The following is a 21,400-nucleotide window of genomic DNA, read 5'->3' on the forward strand; positions in this document are numbered from 1 at the left end:
CCCATAATATGTATCCCACCTCCCACCCCTGCGTAAGAGTGAATAGTTTGTTTATACACATTCGTCATAGTGGCTTCTGAGGAACTAAAGCCAGTTTGGAGACTGACTGGCAGACTTGTTTCAGTAACTGCGTAAGGAGAAAAACATCTCCCTTTCCCAGCATACTTGGAACACAGAAAGCTGCCGGAGTCAGACACATGGTCCATCAAGATTGCAATTGCCTACAATGACTGGCAGCAGCTCTCCAGGGTCCCTCCCGCGGGGGATTGAACCTCCGACCATCTGCACACAAAGCAGATGCTCTACCACTGCGCCACAGCCCTTGCCTCTTCTACTCCCACCATTTCTCTGCTCAAACAGGGCTTTTTGCAGGCCTGGGGAGGGCCTGCCACAGACTCCATCTACAAAGGCTGCTCCGGAAGGAGAAAAACAGCTCTTTTTGGTGCCTGTTATATGAAGAGCCGGCTGTGCTTACTTGAGGTTAATGCACCCTTTTTTGAGGCCTTATTACAAAGCGGCTGCTTTGGTAAGATTTTAATCAGGAGCCAAGGGCAACGTTTTGAAGCTTAGCTTCCTTAACACGGCTATTCTCTGCGATCTTAAATTATGAAAGGGATGCTTTACATATAAGGAATTTCTTGAAATAAATGCCTTTACAAGCTTGCTAGTGTGGATATAAATATATTATGAAATATGTTTGATGTATTTATGACTGTTTCTGATGCACCTATATATTGATCTGTTTACTGTTCCCACGAGCTACTTAAGAGCACACTTTGGAAAACCAGCATATAATAAGCTTGATGATGCTAAGATTCCTGGAATATCCAACCTCCTCTGCAATGCTGGAAGGAAATCTCTGCCAGGAAGAGACAGTACTGAGATAGGTGAACCAGTGGCCCAACTCCTCATGCCTTATATCTGCTATTCCCCCCCCCCAGCTCCCTGCTTACTTACTGAAATCAGTATTTAGGGGAAGAAGTCCTACTAGCTTAATTCCTATTCGCACCCCAGCTCTAGCAAGCTCTCACTCTCTGCTGATGTCCCCCCAGGATATATATTTTATCCACCTAGAATCTCTGTTCTATTTCTAGGGACTATGCAACAGCACCCACTTTAGGGATCCTTGCCGATAAGCACAACACAAGAGCTTGTATTTTCCTTTCGTGCCTCTCACCTTTTTTGTAAACTTGGTTGTTTTGATCTCCACAAATGCAGCACTCACTGCTTTCAGATAGCTGCGCTGGTTGTTGAAGGTGACACGGCCAGATCCTGAAACAAAACCCAGCCCATTAGTGCAGTGCGCAGCTCCAGGGAAAGATCCTGATACCGTATCTACCAGCACAGTAATGCAAGACTTATGAGTCAGCACGAACGTGACTTGCTTGCCAAGGTCTACCACAGCAGGAAGGGAGAGGGGGTTCAGAGGTTAATGGAGGGGAGGGATGCTTGAGGAATTCAATCTTTGCAAATTCCTATACGGAACGTCCTGATCTGCAACCCACAGACTAATGTGTAGATTGGATCCTAGCCACCAACAGATTTCACACGACAACAGCAAGGCGACCTGCCTCTCCACTTTATTCTCACAACGAAGCGGAGATTTGAACCAGAGTCTTCCAAGTCCTAGCTCTTAAGTGCTACATCACTCTTTTTAAAGTGATTTAGACTTCTTCAAAAGTGCAGATTAATGTGGAAAAAGAATGAAACTATGGGTAAACACACGAGAAGGTGACACTGGCCCGAAATAGTCAGATTTATCTACAGTGGTGCCTCGCAAGACGAAATTAATCCGTTCCGTGAGGCTCTTCGTATAGCGGTCTTGCGAAGCAAGCCCATTGACAGCTTAGCGGATTAGCGCTATTAGCGGTTTAGTGGCTTTTAGCGGATCAGCTGATAAGCGGCTTATCAGCGGATCAGCTGATAAGCGGTTTAGCGGCTTAGGAAAAGGGGGAAAAAGGGGGGGAACCCGCAGGAACTCGCAAGACATTTCGTCTTGTGAAGCAAGCCCATAGGGAAATTCGTTTTGCGAAGCGCCTCCAAAACGGAAAACCCTTTCGTCTAGCAGGTTTTCCGTCTTGCGAGGCGTTCGTCTTGCGGGGCACCACTGTATTTCCAGTAGCAGCCTGCTGCCTATTCATCTTGACGAACTATACTCAAGAGACTTCTAGTGCTGAATGGACGGTTCAAAGCCTTTCAAGTTAAAAGCTAAAACAATGCTGTATAGATTTATAGCAAGGGAAGCTAACCTGTGACTCTCCAGTTATTGTTAAGATTTCAACTCCCACCAGAACCAGCCAGCATGGCCAATTGCCAGGGATGATGAGAGCCATCAAGTCAAACAACATCTGGAAGGGCAAAAGTTAGCCACCCCTGATTTATACCGTCACCATCCTGATAACCTGAGGCAGAGATCAAAAGCTACAAAGCAGGCAAGTCTTTGGCTGGAACAGCCTACCCAGAGGGAAACAGTTCAGTTTAAAGGGCTGTTATCCAGCGTTCTCTGTCCACTAGCACTAGCGGGTGGCTGAGTTTTAACGCTGCACAACGGAGGAATCAAATGCAGTGGCTGCGCTAGCAGAAACTCATTGCCTTGCAGAATGTGCAGTCTGCGGGGAAACAAATTTAACAACAACCTTCTCATGCACTGTCTTGCAGAACACCATCCTGAAGCCACAAAATACTGCCAGTGGAACAAGGGAACCACCAAGTGTCTTTAACTTAGCACTACGTGGGATACAAATCAAAGTGACCACCAACCTTTTCCCCAGTCATGCTATCCCAGCAGTAATATGCCACCCTGTGCAAGGCCATTTGACACCCTTCCCACAACCCTCATGGCACTGGCTTAAGCCAGGCTTGGGGAAGGAGGCGTGAGACACTGGCAGGGTCCCAAAGTCCTCCCACCTTGGTCCCAAAGCCTGATAAGTGCTTGCCCAGCTTTGGGAAGGAGGTAGGAGGACTCTAGAACTCTGCCAGAGCCCTCATGCCTCTTTCCCAAAGTGGACAAGCACTGAGAAGGCACCCTTTTCAGCTGCGCATCTGGTGCGACCGCACCACTTGCATTGCCCTAAAATTGCCTCTGTATCCAGGGACTTCAACTTAGCCATTCAACATCCTTTTCATTTACAAGGTACCATCTGTACCTATTTTTGACCATGGGAAGGTACCACCAAAAGGCCCAGAAACCAACAGAATATGAATGAATAGTCGTTGATTAGCCTCACTTACCAATAGGGTACTTGTGCTTGTCTGTGTCAATACCTGCATACACAACGCCAGCAAACAGGTCATTGAGGATCCCTGCTAAAGCTTCGGCATTCAGCATCCCATGAAGAGCTCCCACGAAGACTGTTTTGCCAGGGTCAAGCCTCTGGGTGGGGCTGCGCACAAAGTTGCTGTCTGCCAGGACCCATGGGATCACTTGTACCTGAAGTCACCCAAGAGAAAACTGTGTTCGAGTCAAGTCCACAAGCCACGTATCCTCCCCCTTTGAAAAACAAAACCAACTTATTTCTAAGTGCACCTTAAATGGTCTTCCCATGCCCTTATGCCAAGTGCACTTCAACCATAGTAACCTTCCAAACAGCTGAGTCAACACACAGATGGATGCTCTTACATTCAGACTATCTGACTTTTGTACAACAGGCCTTTGGGTTAAAGGTGTCCTGTTGGGATCTGAGCTGTTAAGAGACACAAACTAAGCTGATGGGAACTGTAGTCAAAACCCACGTTGCGGAAGGCATAATGCTTAGTTCTGGGCACCACAATTTAAGAAGGATGTCGACAAGCTGGAACATGAGCAGAGGATGGCAGTAGGAGCTGTTCAACATGGGAATGGTCTCCCTTGGGAGGCTGTGGACTCTCCTTCACTGGAGGTTTTTAAGCAGAGGTTGGATGGCGATCTGTCATGGATGCTTTAGCCGAGATTCCAGCATTGCAGGAGGTTGGACTAGATGACCACTGGGGTCCCTTCCAACTCTACTATTCGATGATTCTATGGAAGCCAGGAGATGGCTAAAGAATAGTTCTTTTATTCCAATTCTGGTACACTCTGGTTCACTACTCTATTTCAACCAAATACAGTGGTGCCTCGCAAGACGAAAAGAATCCGTTCCGCGAGTCTCTTCGTCTTGCGGTTTTTTCGTCTTGCGAAGCAAGCCCATTAGCGGCTTAGCGCTATTAGGCTTAGGGGCTTAGCGGATCAGCTGATAAGCGGCTTAGCGGATCAGCTGATAAGCGGCTTGGCGGATCAGCTGATAAGCGGCTTAGCGGCTTAGAAAAAGGGGGGGGGGACCGCAGGAACTCGCAAGACATTTTCGTCTTGCGAAGCAAGCCCATAGGAAATTCGTTTTGTGAAGCACCTCCAAAACGGAAAACCCTTTCGTCTAGCGGGTTTTCCGTCTTGCGAGGCATTCGTCTTGCGGGGCACCACTGTATTGTGTCCTGTTAACAAGGGGGCTGCCGTCTCCTTTCTGTTCAGTTCCTCTATGCAGTTAAAAGCATATTCTGACTTACAGACTGCATTTATTACGCATTCCCTGTGAACAGCAGGGTTGGCATGACCCAGTGATAACATATGCTTGCACCATGGAAACAATACTTTGCAAGCAGTACATTTATGCAACACTTGCCCAGAGTATAGTAGAGCCAAGATATGTGACTGAAGCAGCAACACAAGATGTAATCGTAGCCCTAACCCTTTGTGCACTGCCCAAACCAATCTCACAAGGGTCACACCATCTAAATTGTGCATCCCACTTGAATTCAACTAGGGACACGAGGTAACTTGTTATAGATGTGTGGTGCTAGTATCTTAGGGATGGTTTGCTTAGCAGAACACAACCTCGCCCTTAATTTGGGACACGCAAATAAAACACAGAAGGGTGACTGAGCATCCTGCTGGTTTGTTTGCAGTAGATAATAATTTTATTATTTGCAACCCGCTCATCTGACTGGGCTACCCCAGCCACTCTGGGCGGCTTCCAACAAAATATAAAACACAGTGAGACATCAAACGTTGAAAAAAACTTCCCTATATAGGGCTGCCTTCAGATGTCTTCTAAATAAAAAATATTTATATCTTTTGTGGCTGGTTGCCAGAACATATCCAGCCATCTCTCTGCAACCACAGGCACCAGAAACAATATTTAAAGAAGCTATCTTCAAGATGATACTATACAATACATGCTGAATACACACACACACCACTGGCAATGTCACAGGGCAGGAAAGCAGAAGCCAACGGGATGCATTCTTCATGGTTTTACTGCAGCCATCCTTCAGCAACAAAGACCTCTTACTGGAGAAGATCAATGGGGAGCCTTGCTGCCAATTCTGTCAACGCAGAGTCACAAGCAACCTCTTCCACACTCCACAACACATTACCCATCCTCTGATCCACTGGCAACACAAACCATGTGCTTAGAGACCTTCAGAACCAGCACTTTTCCAAATGCGCCACTCTCTATCCCTATCTCTCTTCCTGTCTAGCTAAAAGCTTCATGTGTTTCGAGTCAACAACTATGCAACATATGGCACAATCAGCCTTTGTGCAAACGGGGAGCAATTCCACCCATCACTGAGGGTAGCTGCCTATGCAGAAGTCACCCTGGAGAACGAGAGGCCGCTGCCAGAGCTTCAAAGGCAATACATGGCTCCTAAATAAAGCAATACGAGGTTATAGCCACCCACCTGGGTGCTTTGTTTGGACTGCACAGCGGCACATCCTCTCACCTCTTTGCAGCGCATCCTGCGGCTGGACATCTTGAAATAGTACTCGCTCAGGCCACTGGGACTCAGCACATCTCGGGAGCAGTTCTGGAGCAGAGCACGCACAGATTTCTCTGATTCAAACACCAGATATGCATAGCCTTGGGTGGAAGACAAGAAATTTACTTAGAACGCTGGGTACAAGCACGTTCCCTTCTTCCCTAGGGAGTATTTTTGCAGTGCAGTTTGTGTTAAGAATTGCCCAGTTGTACTCAATGACCCGACTTAGTTCAACAGCGACCAGTTTGATGTTTTGGGGGTGCTCAAGAGCAATGCCACTCTCCCGCCTGCCTGCTGGTTCATCAGGCAGGCTGCCTCTGAACATCGAGGCTCCATTTACATCTATCAGTGGCTCATGAGCCCTCTTCTCAATGCTTTGGAAAGTGCAGGATCAGAGAATGGCAACCTTTTGTCTATATACCACTTTCACAAATACATAGCAGGTTATTTCCAACACTGCATAGAGATGGAGGGAAATAATGATATTAGGCTATCTTCTTGCAATGTACAGAATCTCATTCCTTTTCACCGCTTCCATTAATGGAAGATGGAAGAGTTGGGTCAACTGAGCAATTCTTAGGCACAACAGAGATTGAAATCCTCTACTCCAGACCGTCGCATTTGCCAGAGACACAATTTTCTCCCCATTAAGTACTCAAATGGTGCACAAAGACTGCAGTGCCAAGCAATCCAGGGTGCTTGCAAACCATAAGAAGTGAGCTTTTTCGTTTTGCTAACACAGTGCTATTTCTAGACCCTGTTCTGAGCTAACAGCAGAATACAGTCCCTGTGGGTGGGATAGCCAGGGTGGGATGGCTATGCTGGGGGAACCACTGGTATGTCCGACTTCCCATGGCAGGCAGTTGGGGAGAGAGAACAGAATATACTTATCAATGTACTTTTCCCAGAAAAGAGGCTTTGCTATTCAAGCAGGAGATTCCCCGCCCCCGGCGAAAAGGAGTGTGTACACACTAGCACTGGAGAGAGTCAGCATGTAATTGTGTACTTAAATCAACAGAGGTGTATGGGATACACTGGTGTGCATGAACTGAGTGGTAGCAGCCATAGCTCTGTCTAAAGTAAAGGGGGCTCCCTCTGCCCTAACAGCACCCACTTCCTTCTAAGTACAGCCACCATCACGCCTCTTGGGACCTGCTAGATGTCCTAGACGTCATCCCTAATTACTGGGCATCCCTATGGGTCATCCTGGCTAAGCTGATGAGAGTTGTAGCCCGCAACATCTGGAAGGAACCAAAGAGAATGCATTTGAACCTCCCAATGAGTGAGGAACGGTGCCAAAACTGGAGAGAGGGGGAAGGGGGGGTGGAAACCTAGCATGGAAGTACTCCAGGTTTCTCAAGACAGAACATTAGGGCTGATGCATCTTGAACAACAGAAGACAAGTCACTTCCCCAAATGCCTTAATGGCAAAGCAAGGTTTTCTGCTTCGCTCAGCAGAAATTCAAGCCTTAATACAACTGACTGGGGAGAATGGCGACGACAGCTACGGCTTCCTCAGCACAAATAAACACAAAGCTCTGTTCTTTTCCCTGTTTGACTGCCACCGTGTGAACACCGCTGTGTGCAGCCCCGCACCCCGAAAGAGCTGGCAGATTACATTAACGGAAAGAACCTGTGCGCCCGAGTGAGGCCTGTAATCTATGGTGCTCTACCTGTCCAGTCACCACCATGCAGCCATGCCAGCCCAGCAGCCCTCAGTGCTCTCTATACGTAGCATGGATAAAAAGGTTCCTACCATGTCTGTATTACCTTTAGGCATATTACCTTTGGGAGGGTAGCGGGGGTGCTTGCTATCCTTACCAGGCCACTCCACTCTCAGCGAGCCAAACACACGGAAAGTGCTGATCAGACCCGCTGCACAAATGAGAGATTTAGTTTAGAGGGGTAAGAGAGAGAGAAAACCCCAACTCCTGTGCATGGAGTTATGCTTTGTGCATTTTTTTTAAAACCCAGTAAAATACAAACATACAGCAATGTAATTAAATAAAACTTCCCCATGGCTCCATCAAACATTGCATCAATAATGGTTGGCTAACAGATGCGGGTGGTGCTGTGGTCTAAACCCGAGACTAGGGCTTGCCAATCAGGAGGTCGGCGGTTCAAATCCCCGCAACAGGGTGAGCTCCCGTTGCTCAGTCCCTGCTCCTGCCAACCTAGCAGTTCGAAAGCACGTCAAAGTGCAAGTACAGTGGTACTTTGGGTTACAAATGCCTCAGGTTATGTGTTTTCAGGTTGCGGACCTCGGAAAACCTGGAAGGACCGGAAAGGGTTACTTCCGGGTTTTGCCGCTCGCATGTGTGCACATGTGCTAAATTGTGCTTTGTGCAGAAGCGCCAAATCACATCATGCACATGTGCAGATGCAGCGCTGCAGGTTATGAACGCTGCGGGTTGCGGATGTGCCTCCGTCATATTACGCCCACAACCCAAGCTTCCACTCCAGATAAATAGGTACCGCTCCAGCAGGAAGGTAAACGGTGTTTCCGTGCACTACTCTGGTTCGCCAGAAGCGGCTTAGTCATGCTGGCCACATGACCCGGAAGCTGTACGTCGGCTCCCTCAGCCAGTAAAGCGAGATGAGCATCGCAACCCCAGAGTTGTCCACAACTGGACATAATGGTCAGGAGTACCTTTACCTTTAACAGACACATGGGGGGGGGGGGACAAGCACAGGGGAAAGTTTCATGGCCAGTACAGAACCTCAACGGAGGACAATTATCAACTTGCACCACTGGTAGGAGTGTCACTTTAGGGGGTGGAACTTAATTTTTTACCTTCTGAAAATGTCAGTTAATGCCAAATAACAACTAATGATGATGATATACAACATAACCGCAAATACTTGATTTCTATGCTATTTTATACACATTTAACTTGCCAAGCAAAACTAAATTATATCAATTTAACCAAAATCTCTTTTGAAATCCCAAGCTGTGTTACAACTTTTTAGCACCCCTCATTTTTGGAATGTGAAAGCTGAAAAACTCCATTGCACTAGTAATGTACGAGTTGGTCAGGTCAGTCGTTTGACCACTCAATGGATTTTGGCAAACTGTGATTTGCACTTCTGTGCTCCATATCCAACCCAAATTCTATTCACTACTCCCGATATGCGTTTTCTGCCTTCTCATGTAATGACACTTGAATCATTCCTGGTTTTGTGCAATTCAGAACAGCAGCTCTGATATTTTAAGTGGCATTCTGTGAAACACATAATAGGAATTATGTGGGGGACTCCACCGTTAGTGTCTTAATTATTTGCAGAGCCCACACACTCCACGTGAACCTATCTTTATCCTGACTTCCCTTATAAAGCAGCCTGGGGAAGCCACAGAGAGGGGATTTTTCTTGATATTATCTGTGACTGACTGGTCTGAGTTTGCCCAGCAAGCTTCTTGTCCAGCAGAGGCTTAAATCTGGCTGTCACCAAGCCAAGTCCAATGTTCTATTCACCACAATTCACCATCTCATGCTCAGAGCATAAACAGCACACTATGCCTCTGTTCTAGGCCACAGACCAAGGAAGACGAATATAAGAATATACTTCAATGCATGAAGCTGGCTCGTATGGCCTACTTTAACTGGCACTAGCTCTCTCACAAAAGTCTTTTCTGTGCCAAATAATGGTAGATAGCAATGCCAGGGATTGAGTGTGGGACCTGCTGTGTGCAAAGCGAAGAGGCTTAGTACTGAGCTATGGGGTCTCTCCTATAATTGGTGAACTGCTTCTGGAATTCATGTGGTTCCAAAAACACATGGTGCTTTTTGGGATATGTGTGTGTGTGTGTGTGTGTGTGTGTGTGTGTTTTCTGTGCTTTGTTCTGCTTTGCAGCAATTTTCATGCTGACGTTTATAAGTGTTGCATCATCTTTGGCATTTTTTTGTATGCTCCTGAGCGGGGGTGGGTGGGTAAGCTTTGCCCCCTCCCAAAGTAGCTTCTAAATTAAATAATCATAGAATTGTATAGTTGGAAGGGACACTGAGGTCACCTAGTCCAATACCCTGCAGCAGGAATCTTTTGCCCAACATGGGGCTCTCTTGCACCACTGAGCTATCTCCAGGTTTTCAGATAAGCAACACAAGACTTTATACTGAAAGCACACTAACTTTAAGAATAGCTAGGCTGAGCAAACAATTGATAACAGAGGCAGCTGTGCTAGCTAGCATTGTCAATCAACTAGCTCCAAGAGCAGTTGAGCTGCATAGGCCACATCCCTTGAGGCTGTAGATTCTGTATGGGGAGCCTGATGTTGATGCACTAAAAATCCCTTCATCCCTGGCCAGTGCTCACGCTGGCTGGGGTCAACTGTTGAGTTTCCAACACAACCTGGGGGAGTCACATACCCTGGCGCCCTCGAATAAGAGGTAGATCAAGTCAGGATGAGCTGTTCTGAGGACAGACTGTGGAAACCCCTTAATCTTGCTCTGAAACATTAACAACCACCTTCAGACCAGGAATGGGAAACCCGTCTCTCTCCAGACTTTGCTATCTGCAACTCCCATCATCCCTGACCATTGGCTATGATGGCCGCTGCGGATGCAAGTTTTAGTTCAGCAACATGAACTAAACGCATGTGCTTGTCGTCCGAGACCCTTCTGCGTCCCCCCCCCCATTCCAGAAAGGTTCGGAGGGTGGAAACAAGACAATGGGCCTTTTCTGTGGTTGCTCAAGGATTGTGGAATGCTCTCCTCAGAAAGGCTTGCCTGGTGTCATCAGTGCATGTCTTTAGATACTAGGCAAAAAATCCCTCTTTTTCGAGTCCTGTGGCTATTAAATAACCTATGGTCTGTGAAAGCGTGGGGAAGTGTAATTATTATGTTATTATAATTATTATTTTACTACAGTCATACCTCGGGTTGAAGTAGCTTCGGGATAAGTATTTTTGGGTTGCGCGCTGCGATGACCCAGAAGTAACAGAGTGCGTTACTTCCGGGTTTCGCCGTTCGCACAAACGGTCAAAATGGCGTCACGCGCATGCACAGAAGCGGCGAATCATGACCCGCGCAGACGTGGGTTGCGTTCCCTTCTGGATGCAAACGGGGCTCCGGAACGGATCCCGTTCGCATCCAGAGGTACCACTGTATTTGTCTATCTGTCGTTACGTTTTTCAATATTTTTTATCATTGATGTTCTGCAGTGTTTTTAATGTTGTACACCACCCTGAAATCTTCTGATAGAGGGCAGTATATAAATTGAATTAACAACAACAACTGAATTAACAACTGTTAACTGTTGTTAATTCAGTTAATTCAACAGTTATAACCGCACCTTAATGAAGTGGGGTGGGGAAAAGAGCTAGAGGAGGCCAGACCCTTCACTCCACAACCTGCCTTAGCAATTACTTGCCTTCTGTGATATCCCAGGGAACTCCTCCTAAGAACACCTTGCAGGAGTAGATTGGATTCTTGTAGTTTCGGGGCGGAAGCTGCCCACTCCATGTGCAGGTTGCCTCGTTCACAGCTGAAGACAAGAACCAAAAGAGAGAGAAGCTTCGTCTAAGAGCTCAGCATTCATCTTGCACCCAACTCTTCCCCGTGCCAATCTCCCCATGCAAGGCCAGGCTCTGACTCACCCGCTGCCTGCTTGTGAAGCCTGGCTTCCCTTTCGATACTGAATGGGTCGTCCACGGAGTCTTGGATGCCCCAGGAAGGCCAGGTAGATGCTCCAGACCACTGCTTGGGGATGCTGGTTGGGGTGGAAGTGACTGAAGCAAGAGTAGCTTGATCTTGATCCAGGTGGGATCCTGCTCCACTTAAGGAATCCCTGGGAATGCCACCAAGAGGCAGGAATGACATCGGTGGGGAGATCCGGAGATTCGACTGCAAGAGAAACATGTTAAGAAACACAGTTTGAAGGAGCCAAGTTTGTATAATTTCAATGCAGCGGTTAATCTAAAGCATCCTAAGATCTCTCATCTCTCTCTATGATCCCACCTTAGCCAATGGTAGGAAAGCTACAATTATGAATTCAGGATACTTAACAAAAGCAAGGGGTGGTGGTGGTGGAACCATTTCAAACTATGAAAGGACACAGTATCTTTTTCAGGCTTTAAAAGGGTAAAGGTAAAGGTACCCCCGACCATTAGGTCCAGTTGTGACCGACTCTGGGGTTGCAGCGCTCATCTCGCTTTATTGGCCGAGGGAGCCAGTGTACAGCTTCCGGGCCATGTGGCCAGCATGACTAAGCTGCTTCTGGCGAACCAGAGCAGCGCACGGAAACGCCGTTTACCTTCCCGCTGGAGCGGTACCTATTTATCTACTTGCACTTTGACGTGCTTTCAAACTGCTAGGTTGGCAGGAACTGGGACTGAGCAACGGGAGCTCACCCCGTCGCAGGGATTCGAACTGCCGACCTTCTGATCGGCAAATCCTAGGCTCTGTGGTTTAACCCACAGCGCTACCCGCATCCCTTTTTTCAGGCTTTACCATGTACCAAAGGTGATAGAACATCATGGACTCCTCATATATTTTCTCAGCTTAATATAATTAAAGTGTAAGGAATGTCTCGAAAGGCAGGTGGGGGAGTCTGTTTGAATCTTCAAGGTAAAGTATTAAATTACCAGAAGATTATCCACAAGGAAAGTACTAAATGACCCTAATGGATGAGCCAAATGTGCGATTTAAGGCAATCTAATGGGTTGAATGCTAGAAAATTTCTGCTTTTGTCTACGGCATGCTTCTAGTCGTGTTGGAAGTTTCTGTGCAAAGCACAGTAAAAAAGATACTTAAAAACCCAGAAGCAAGGTTGCAACATTTATTTCCTTCCAAGCTTTTTCTCCCCATCCTTACCCAAACTGCTATGCATCTATTCTTTCTTTCAGAGCCAAAATGAATATCATGTGATTTTAGAAAATATGGCTTTTAGCTGACATTGCACGCTTGTATTTTATCTTGTTAAGTGAAGTCACTCTAAGACTTCTTTGTATAAAGTGACAAGCAAATGCTGCTAATCATAAATAATAATAATGGGCAAGAATTCCAAATCTACGTTACCATGGCAGGCATAATTAACTGTATTTTGGCAGCTGCCACATTCATTAAATTATATGCAGCTTGTATCTACACGCAACAAGAATAGGCTCATTAAATGCAAGCTTCCAGAGCTACATATATGGCTGGCTAAGGCCCTGCACATGAAGCAAACAACGTTCATGTTAACACTGACAGCTTATTGCCATGTTACTTCTCAGACCTATGGCAAAAGTGGCAGTGCTTGGTATTAGGCTAGTATACCTGTTTTACAAAGCCCTGGACAACTTGGGTCCAGGACACCTTAAGGGCTGCCCTCTGAGCCCTTATCTCCCAGACTGATCACTGAGATTAGGGAGGCAATCCTTGCTTTGGACTTCCATGCATCTCTTGGAGACTTCTTTATGTCAGACAGAGCTGTGGTTATTTAAAATTTTCTTGCATAAGTGGTCATTTTGATGATTCTCTTGTGTTACTTTTGACGGTTTCTGTGTGGCTGTAAAGTGCCCTGATGTTGTGTGAGAGGGTGGCTTATAAATACTTTTATCAACTACATACAATCAATAAGGGGGCCAGAAAGTCTTCAGCACAGAATTCTACAACTCTCTGCACAGTTAAAGTTAAGTTTCTAGCTTCAGGAAAGGCTTCAGATGAAGGCAGTGACAACCAACAGCTCAGAAGTCTGTGTGTAAAGAGGAGGGTAAGCTTAACAGCAAGTCAACAGGAGGGATAATCTTCTGTATCCAGCTCAGTCTCTGTACTCCTACTAACCCGCTAAATGATGTCTTTCCTCGTCTTTACTCTGCTCCCTAATGAAAAGCGATTTGATGAGTTCTATCACCAGAAGTCCATCCAAAGATGCGCTGCATTTCACAACCTGTTTATTTTGCAGCAGTTACAGAATACAGTCGTACCTTGGTTGTCAAACGCCTTAGTTGCTGAACAAATTGGCTCCCAAACTATCAAAACCTGGAAGTGAGTTTTTCAAAGAGTTTTTTGGGAAGCCAAACGTCCAATGTGGCTTCCGATTGGCTGCAGGAGCTTCCTGAAGCCATTCAGAAGCCACGCTTTGGTTTTTTGGGAAGTCGAATGGACTTCTGGAACAGATTCTGTTTGACTTCCAAGGTACAACCGTACATCCTGCCCCCCGCCCAATTTTCAGATCCTCTATTCCTTCTTAAAGCTATTTTGCCCTAACCAACGAATTTAGTGCAGAAAAAAATATCCCTTCCGACTTTGTAATGAGCAGGAAACCAAGTGTTGTGGTGTATCTTGCACAAAACCAACAGATCAATGATCAGTAGACCCAGCGGAATGTGCAGCGCTTATTTAAATTGTGAGCAGATCAGGGTCCAGCAGTTTTGCAGTCACAGGTTATTTCTCCAAGAATACAATCTGAAGCAGGACTCTGATGCTTGTAAAAAGCTATAGTTTGGGAAAGCAGAATAGCTTAAATCCACCTGCAGCTGCTTGCGTATTCTCCCATTTCCTAGCGACTGGATGGGGAGTCCACAGCTAGACCATGTTCTCCGAAGTGCCATCAAATCAATTTAGAATTTCAGAGTACCCGCCTGCCCTGCCGCAACCTCCCCACCGCAAGGATACAACCTCCCCAGCAACTTACAAGAAAGTCTGAGAGATGGTCAGAACCAGAGCTGAATCCACTGGTGTCAGAGTCTGAGGGGCTGCTGGAGCGTGAATACAGGAACGAACGGGCGCTGTCCAGGCGGGAACCCCTCAAAGGGTTCGGAAGGCTATCAGTCAGCTCAGAGCCAATGGGATCCATTGTCAGGAAATTCACAGGGGGCTTCCCCAGGGGATTGCTAAACACACTAAGAACTGCAAAAGAGAAAGTGATGCTTTATGTACTTTTCAGCCCTGGAACCCTCTGCTCCCCTTCAATCAGATGGTACTTGTTTGCTCTCAAAAATAAAAGAAAAAATCAATCTGGGGAAAAGACCTCCTTGAGGATTATAAATCACCATCCACTGCTGTGTCAGGGAACAAAAGGATTGCCCACAAAGATCTGTGCTAAGTGCTCCTATGCAGATGCCCACCTATACCAAGTACACTGGCACCAACACTTCTGAGTGAAAATATATGGTGACCTAGCCAAGCTTTCATTTGCTTTCCACAACTACTGCAGGCAGGACCCTGCCATCTGTGGCTTTGCACACAAGGGGAATGGTGCAGACCATTTATGAGATGCCTCATGGCCACATGAACATCTCGGGCAGGGACATCAGGAGGTGGATCCACTGGTCCCATGAACATGTTTTGCTCTCGAGAAGCACAACATGCCAGACAAAACTGCAAGCCGAGGCAATGTGCAAGTTATGTACAATCTCAAATACTTCAGTGATATGGGACCTCCCAAATCTAATTGTCAAGGCTGCCTCGTTTTTTTCATCTCACTGTGCACACAGACTACATTAAACCATGTGTTCTGCTTACACTAGGGCCTGTAAGCAGAGCCACTGTCATCAATAATGCTTTCAGCTCAAAGCAGTTTACACAAAGGGCATTATCCATGACAGTGGCTCTGCTTGTTGTGTGCTCCCCTCGCAGATAAACCTCGCCCAGTCCTCTCCAACACACCAATGGACACACAAGCAAATGGGCGAATCACCAGACACAGATTGTGTTGCTTTGAGAAGCAGAAGCAAGAGCTCTGCCACGATGTTGGCATTTTCCTTGCCTACATCTTGACTGGGCTTCTATGTTTGTATTTTCAAGTAGAATAGCTAGAGAGGCTTTACTTGCAGTAAAGAGTAAGCAAAGAACCTCTGCTATGCTAAGCTGGTAAGTAGGCACCTGGGCACGTTCGCGGAGATAGGAGAATTGTACCCTACCTTTTTAAAAAGAAAAGTTGCCGGCCCTCATGATTTCAAGTATGCACTTGAACACATGCAGAATCCTTTGTTGTTGTAATATTCAGCAAGTGGAGCTCTGAGCCCTTTATGAGTACACTCCTTAGTCCTTCACCCCAGGTAAATCACCTTAGCAAGGATGCTCATCTATTAGCACTCAAGTTTTAGGAAACTTAAGACACAAATGGGAAAATGCCAACATGTATTAACTATAAATAGCCTAAAATAGAAGAGTCTTGGGGTCTCCTAATTAATTAGTTCACATTCTTGTCGAGTTCAGATGTCTTATCTGTCCCTGTGTAAACAAAGTCCCTACACGGTCTTCTGTAAATACATTTTTATCCATGCTATCTATCATCTTTATGTCCAGCTTAACACTGCAAAGGCAGCACTGGATTATTGTGCTGGCAGCTGTTTCTCACTCGCAACAGATGGAAGACTATGCTGGCTGGGGGGCTGCTTACACAACTCATGAGTAGCCTCACTGCAGAACGTATAACAGGTAAAGTCAACCTGCTAGCATTCTATTTGCATGATTTATTATGGGTTCCAATCTTGAAGTATGGGTATCAAACGTGGATTTCCTTAACATGGAAACCTCAACAAGAATTGAGCTCAACCAGGTGATTTCTGGCTTTTACAGTAACTTAAGGCAAACCTGATAGGAGAGAGACCTGCAACGATAAGCTGTGCACTGGTGCCTGTGGTTCTTGCTTTGATGAGTCTTAAGGGACAGATACCATGCAACTGGGTATCAAATGAGTATTTATTATATGGATGCTAATGCAACATGTTTTACCTCTGTGTTAGGCTCCCTGCCCTGCTGAACAGCTTGTCTGAACATAAGAAACCCAAACGGTAAAGAGCTTCATATTCTAATGCCTTCTTCTCCATCATACCAGTGCTGGATATCCTTGTCCAAGCAATCTGATGGTGTGGTTTCCTATAATGCGAAGGTGGTTTGGAGGGAAGCTGATGCTATCTCAGAGAACCATCTTGTTCAGGATGCTTATTGCTCCTATGAAAATTAACTGGCGTCTCCTGACCAATGTTGGCTTCATAGCCAACAAAACCCTGCCTGAATTTAATTTGTCCCATTTTTAGAACAGATTCAGGTAAGGTGCTATTCAATTTTAACAGAATGTGACGACAGAGACACTGTCTAGGAGACAAGAAGCAGTACGATGCTCCTATTTGTTGTAATTACTTTTATACTGCCCATCAACTATATTCTAGGGTCGCTTACAAAAAAGAAGTGTAAAATCCATATAAGCTGTAAGCCACAAAGTCATGAAGTAGCTAAGAACAGTAAGCAGGATTAAAATTACATTGGAAAAGATTGGGGATGGCATTGTTCAAAGGTCCTTTTACTTGAAATCAGGCAATGGGTGTCAGTGGCAAGGCAAACTTTTCCGGAGAAAGCATTCCATAACTGGTGCCTCCTTTTGGGTATCTACCTGCCTCACATCTCAGGTGGAAGCTTACTCACACCATCTTTGGTTTAAGCATTAAGCAAACACCAACTGAATGCTTCTTTAACTACAGAGGACCAGATACTAACACCACCCACACACAAAGCAGATTCTCAGAACTCTACAGCAACAGCAATATTCTGCCTCGGAAGCTTCAGAGCTCGATGTTCCAGGCTTCATGGTGGGCCTGCAATCCTGCCAATTTCTAGATACAAGGGTTCTAAAGCAAGGGGGCCTCCTATCTGAAAAAAGCATTTCAATATTATAACAACAAGGTTTTTGTGGTGGTGGTGGTGAAACCAAGGCCCTCTTAATTCTGCAAGTTGTTTCCAAAAATTGGCCAGCCAGAATGTCAAAAGGAGCTTCCAAGCACCTTGGACAGAAGGGGCAGGAACGCTGTCACACAGCCAGAATCTAGAGATACCGAGTATAATATTCTGGTTGTGAGAGGTTGCACACAGGGTCAATTTCTGTTCTGCTATGGAAGCCTGGATGGCTATATTCATTGAGAGGTTACACCACTTGTACAATCACTTCCTGACTCCGGCCAGTCTATGTGGACATCATGAACTCCCTCTTGAGACAGACAGGAGGTACACTTCCACCCACAGCTGCAGCAGAGAGGCCTCCTCCTGTAGCACTCACAGAGCAAATGTCTCCTGGCGTTTGATATGTGTTTTTGCTGTCCAAGTCAGGACATATCCCTGCTTCAACAGATCCACAAAGACCAGAAGATCCTTGAAGACGACTCTCGACTCCCAACTAGTTGTGTGGATTTGTATGCTCTATTGCCCTTGCAGAAAGCTGGAGTGGCATGTTTCCTACCAACTAGGGATGGGCAATATCTGGTTTTCAACACTGTGAAACAAATTGTATGCTTTTTAAAATTCTATTGTTATCCACCCCTGCCAAGATATCTGGTAGATTTGCCAAATGTTGAAATGAGCACAGCTTTCACACAGGCAAGACTAAATGACCTTCCGTTAGCAGATTGGATGGGCCGACACAAAGAAGTTCCTAAGGAGGACAGAGTTTGCAGCTGCAATTCTGTGTCATAACTCATGTACTCCTTGAATGAGCTTTTTATAATGACCTTAGAAACAAATTATATCCACCCATTGTTAAGATCGCAGAAGGGAAGGACGTCTCTTGCAAAGCCCTTTTTTGTTGTTGTCTGACGTAGAGAGGTATATAACCTTTAGAACATCCAAACTGCTTACCAAGGCTTTACAAATTCACGTCATAAAACTGAAAAGGGGGAATGGGAAATGATTTACCCTGTAATGGTTGGGGAGTAGAAATGTAAACCGCTATTAGCAGTATTCTTCTTTTTATTTGTTTAATGGCTGCTTGCAAAACACAGTAAATCGAACTGAACTGAACACTGTGATATATCACCAGGTAAACATTGCAATATACTGATATATCACAAGATCTGAAATAAGAAGGAAGGAAAAAATAAGGTGGGAAGGGAGAAGCAGCAAAGTGTCTATTCCCGCATGTGGACTTCAAACCAGTTTGGGATAGAACATTGCCCAGCCCTAGCTAAGAGCACTGTTCTCCTAGAGACCCTTCTTTGCATCTTCTTTTGGTATTGGTGGCAATTGCTCTTTAAATACACACACACACACACTCACTGCCCAGTTGTCCAATCACTGAATAAGAGGTGTGTATTTTAGTTTATTGCTGATTTTAGTTTTTTTCAAAATTTTAAATTGTTGTTAATTTTTTTAAATTGTTCTATCTTTTTAGCTTATCTGCTTTGAGGGTTTTAAAAAAAGAGAAAACAACCAATAAATTACAAAATAATACTAACTAACAATTCCTGCCTCAACATCCTCCAACATGCCCCAAAAGGACCAGGAACCATTAACCCAGCTCTTCTATTGGAAGCAGTGCAGACTGGGAACGGGTAGGAAGATTCCTTTCCTTTCCTGATGTTCACAGTAAACACCTTGTTTTAACCCTGCCTTCTAGAAGATGAGTTAACGACATATCCTGCAAGGCTCCATTCCTCAGCTGACCAAGAAATTACCTCCTTTATTCCCCTTGCAGCTAATAATTTTGAAAGCCTCTATCATGCCCTTTCTTCAGTTATTTATTTTCCTAGTCTAACAAGTCCCAAATGCATCTCAGTGTTAAGGTGTACCAATCCCTTGATAACTTTTCAGCAGCCATTTTCTATATGTTTTCAAGTTCTATCTCCTTTGAGATAGTGCTGTTAGAACTTTTGCACAATATTTTCAATGTAGCTGCACCCAAGGATGCGGGATAGCACTGATAAGCTTATAGTTTTGTTCATATTTTTCCTACTAATTCCTTAACACTGGATTTGCCCTTTTCACAGCAACAGTACATTGAGGCAAACTTTTCCTTTTGCTCTCCACAAAATTCAAGTTCCCTTTTCTGAGTAACTACTTCAAAATCAGAACCCCATCAGCATGTACCATATGGGCCCGAATATAAGCCGTACCTGCAAATAAGCCGCACCTTTAAAATTCAGTGGACTGGGGGAGGCTTGGGAGCCGCGGACGAGACGGGCGTCATTGCCCCACACTCCCAGGCTGCTCTGGGGGAGGGGGAGCCGTGTTGCTTTGCCAGTAACCCCCCCATTGCCCCACACTGCTTCGGGGGGGGAGGGGGGAGCTGCACCACTTTGCCAATGGCATAAGGTCACAAATATAAGCCGCACTTGACTTTTCACAATTGGATTTGGGGGGGGGGAGAGTGTGGCTTATATTCAGGCAATTACGGTATATATTTTTGGTTTTGCATGTGCTCACACCAGTTCTGCAATTCCACTGCCTACTTGCCCAGGTTGGAGAGGTCCTTCTGGAGCTCTTCAGTCTGTAGTTTCACTATATTGAATAGGCCGTAGTAGTCAAGTTGGCAAATTGCATCAGGGTTCACCTAACTCCAGGTTATTTATAAGTAGATTACACAGCATTGCTCCAAATAAATTATTTCTTATTCTTTTTCCCTAGTGGGAGAGATCCATTGTTTTATTTCCCCTAATTCAGAAGAAAGTATGCTTATTTATTTCTAACTTTTATTTCCTATTCCCAGTTGGTATCTGCATTGCATCTGAATTGGTTTTATATATGCATTATTGTTGTTTTAAATATATAAAAAAAATTTAAGAAACAGTTTTTTTAAATTGGGTTTTAATATATGCAGGTTTTAAAAACCATTGCTTTAGAATTGTTTAAAAATGATGCAAGCAGACTTGAGAGCTTACTGGACTGAAAGGTGACATGCAACTGTTTAAAAATAAATAGCAGTGTATTTTAAAGCACCTGGGGACTCCTGTGAAACTTCCATATATGAGAGCCAATTAGCAAATATTCACCATGGGGCAGACGTAAGGACAGAGAAGGAACATGTTTCTCCATTCAAGTAAATAGGAGAGGGAATACACAATTTGCATGGAACCCAAAGTACAGGACTGAATTAAAAGCTTCTCCCAAAGACATGTTAAGACTTTCTCAACTGGATCCTTTTATCATTTAGCAACAAACATGGCCAAATGGAATGGAAGCAAGGAAACTGGCTTGAGCCAGTGGCGCAGCTTAATGTAATGATTTAATGGCAAAGACCTGACAGCTCAGTCTTAGTGAGACAACGTTCTGCCTCTTATTGCCAGCCTGAGAACAAAACTATGTGAAGCAGACAGCACTCTCAAGAGTATACCACACAAGCTAGTGACAACTAACTACAATGGGACCCAAACAACTGATAAAGGAAGATACAATTTGCTGAGATGGCTGTGTCTTGGTACGTTCATATGCTTGCCACATACAGCACAACACAATGACAATTTTTAATACTTCTGTCCCCTAGACAGTGGCCTAGGAAAGTTGATATTCATGAAGTGGTACCTTGGTTCTCAAACTTAATCCGTTCCGAAAGTCCGTTCCAAAACCAAGGTGCACTTTCCCATAGAAAGTAATGCAAAATGGATGAATCCGTTCCAAACTTTAAAAAACAACCCCTAAAACAGCAGTTTAACGTGAATTTTACTATCTAACAAGACCACTGATCCATAAAATGAAACCAATAAACAATGTACTGCAGTCACACAATCAATCAATCAATCAATCAGTAGCTGAACTGGGTTCTACACAGTTACAAAAACAAACACACAAAATAAATAGCAAAAACAGACAGACCTAAGCGTAACACTGAAAACGGACGTGTGGCACTCAAATCAGAAGTGTAACACTCAAAACGGAGCACGTTCAGCTTCCAAAAAGGGTTCGCAAACTGAATACTTCTGGGTTTGCAGTGTTTGGGTTCC

The 21,400-nt window shown here is 45.1% G+C and overlaps 1 protein-coding gene across 11 annotated transcripts in view; it reads right to left on the reverse strand.

Moving 5' to 3' along the window:
* Positions 1–21,400, reverse strand: part of CPEB1 (cytoplasmic polyadenylation element binding protein 1) — a 50,997-nt gene that overhangs the window by 3,750 nt on the left and 25,847 nt on the right. For 8 of the 11 annotated variants that reach the window (XM_079953312.1, XM_079953315.1, XM_079953306.1 and 5 more), the window contains 7 exons: positions 14,386–14,600; positions 11,366–11,612; positions 11,140–11,253; positions 7,543–7,647; positions 5,737–5,873; positions 3,232–3,430; positions 1,178–1,272 (listed from right to left, as the gene is read on the reverse strand). In XM_079953312.1, the coding sequence (XP_079809438.1) occupies positions 1,178–1,272; positions 3,232–3,430; positions 5,737–5,873; positions 7,543–7,647; positions 11,140–11,253; positions 11,366–11,612; positions 14,386–14,600 (1,112 nt within the window). The remainder of the gene's footprint in view (positions 1–1,177; positions 1,273–3,231; positions 3,431–5,736; positions 5,874–7,542; positions 7,648–11,139; positions 11,254–11,365; positions 11,613–14,385; positions 14,601–21,400) is intronic. The other 3 variants (XM_079953310.1, XM_079953308.1, XM_079953311.1) reach the window with 2 other exon arrangements.

This window comes from Podarcis cretensis (assembly GCF_951804945.1).
Source record: "Podarcis cretensis genome assembly, chromosome: 14".
NCBI lineage: Eukaryota > Metazoa > Chordata > Lepidosauria > Squamata > Lacertidae > Podarcis > Podarcis cretensis.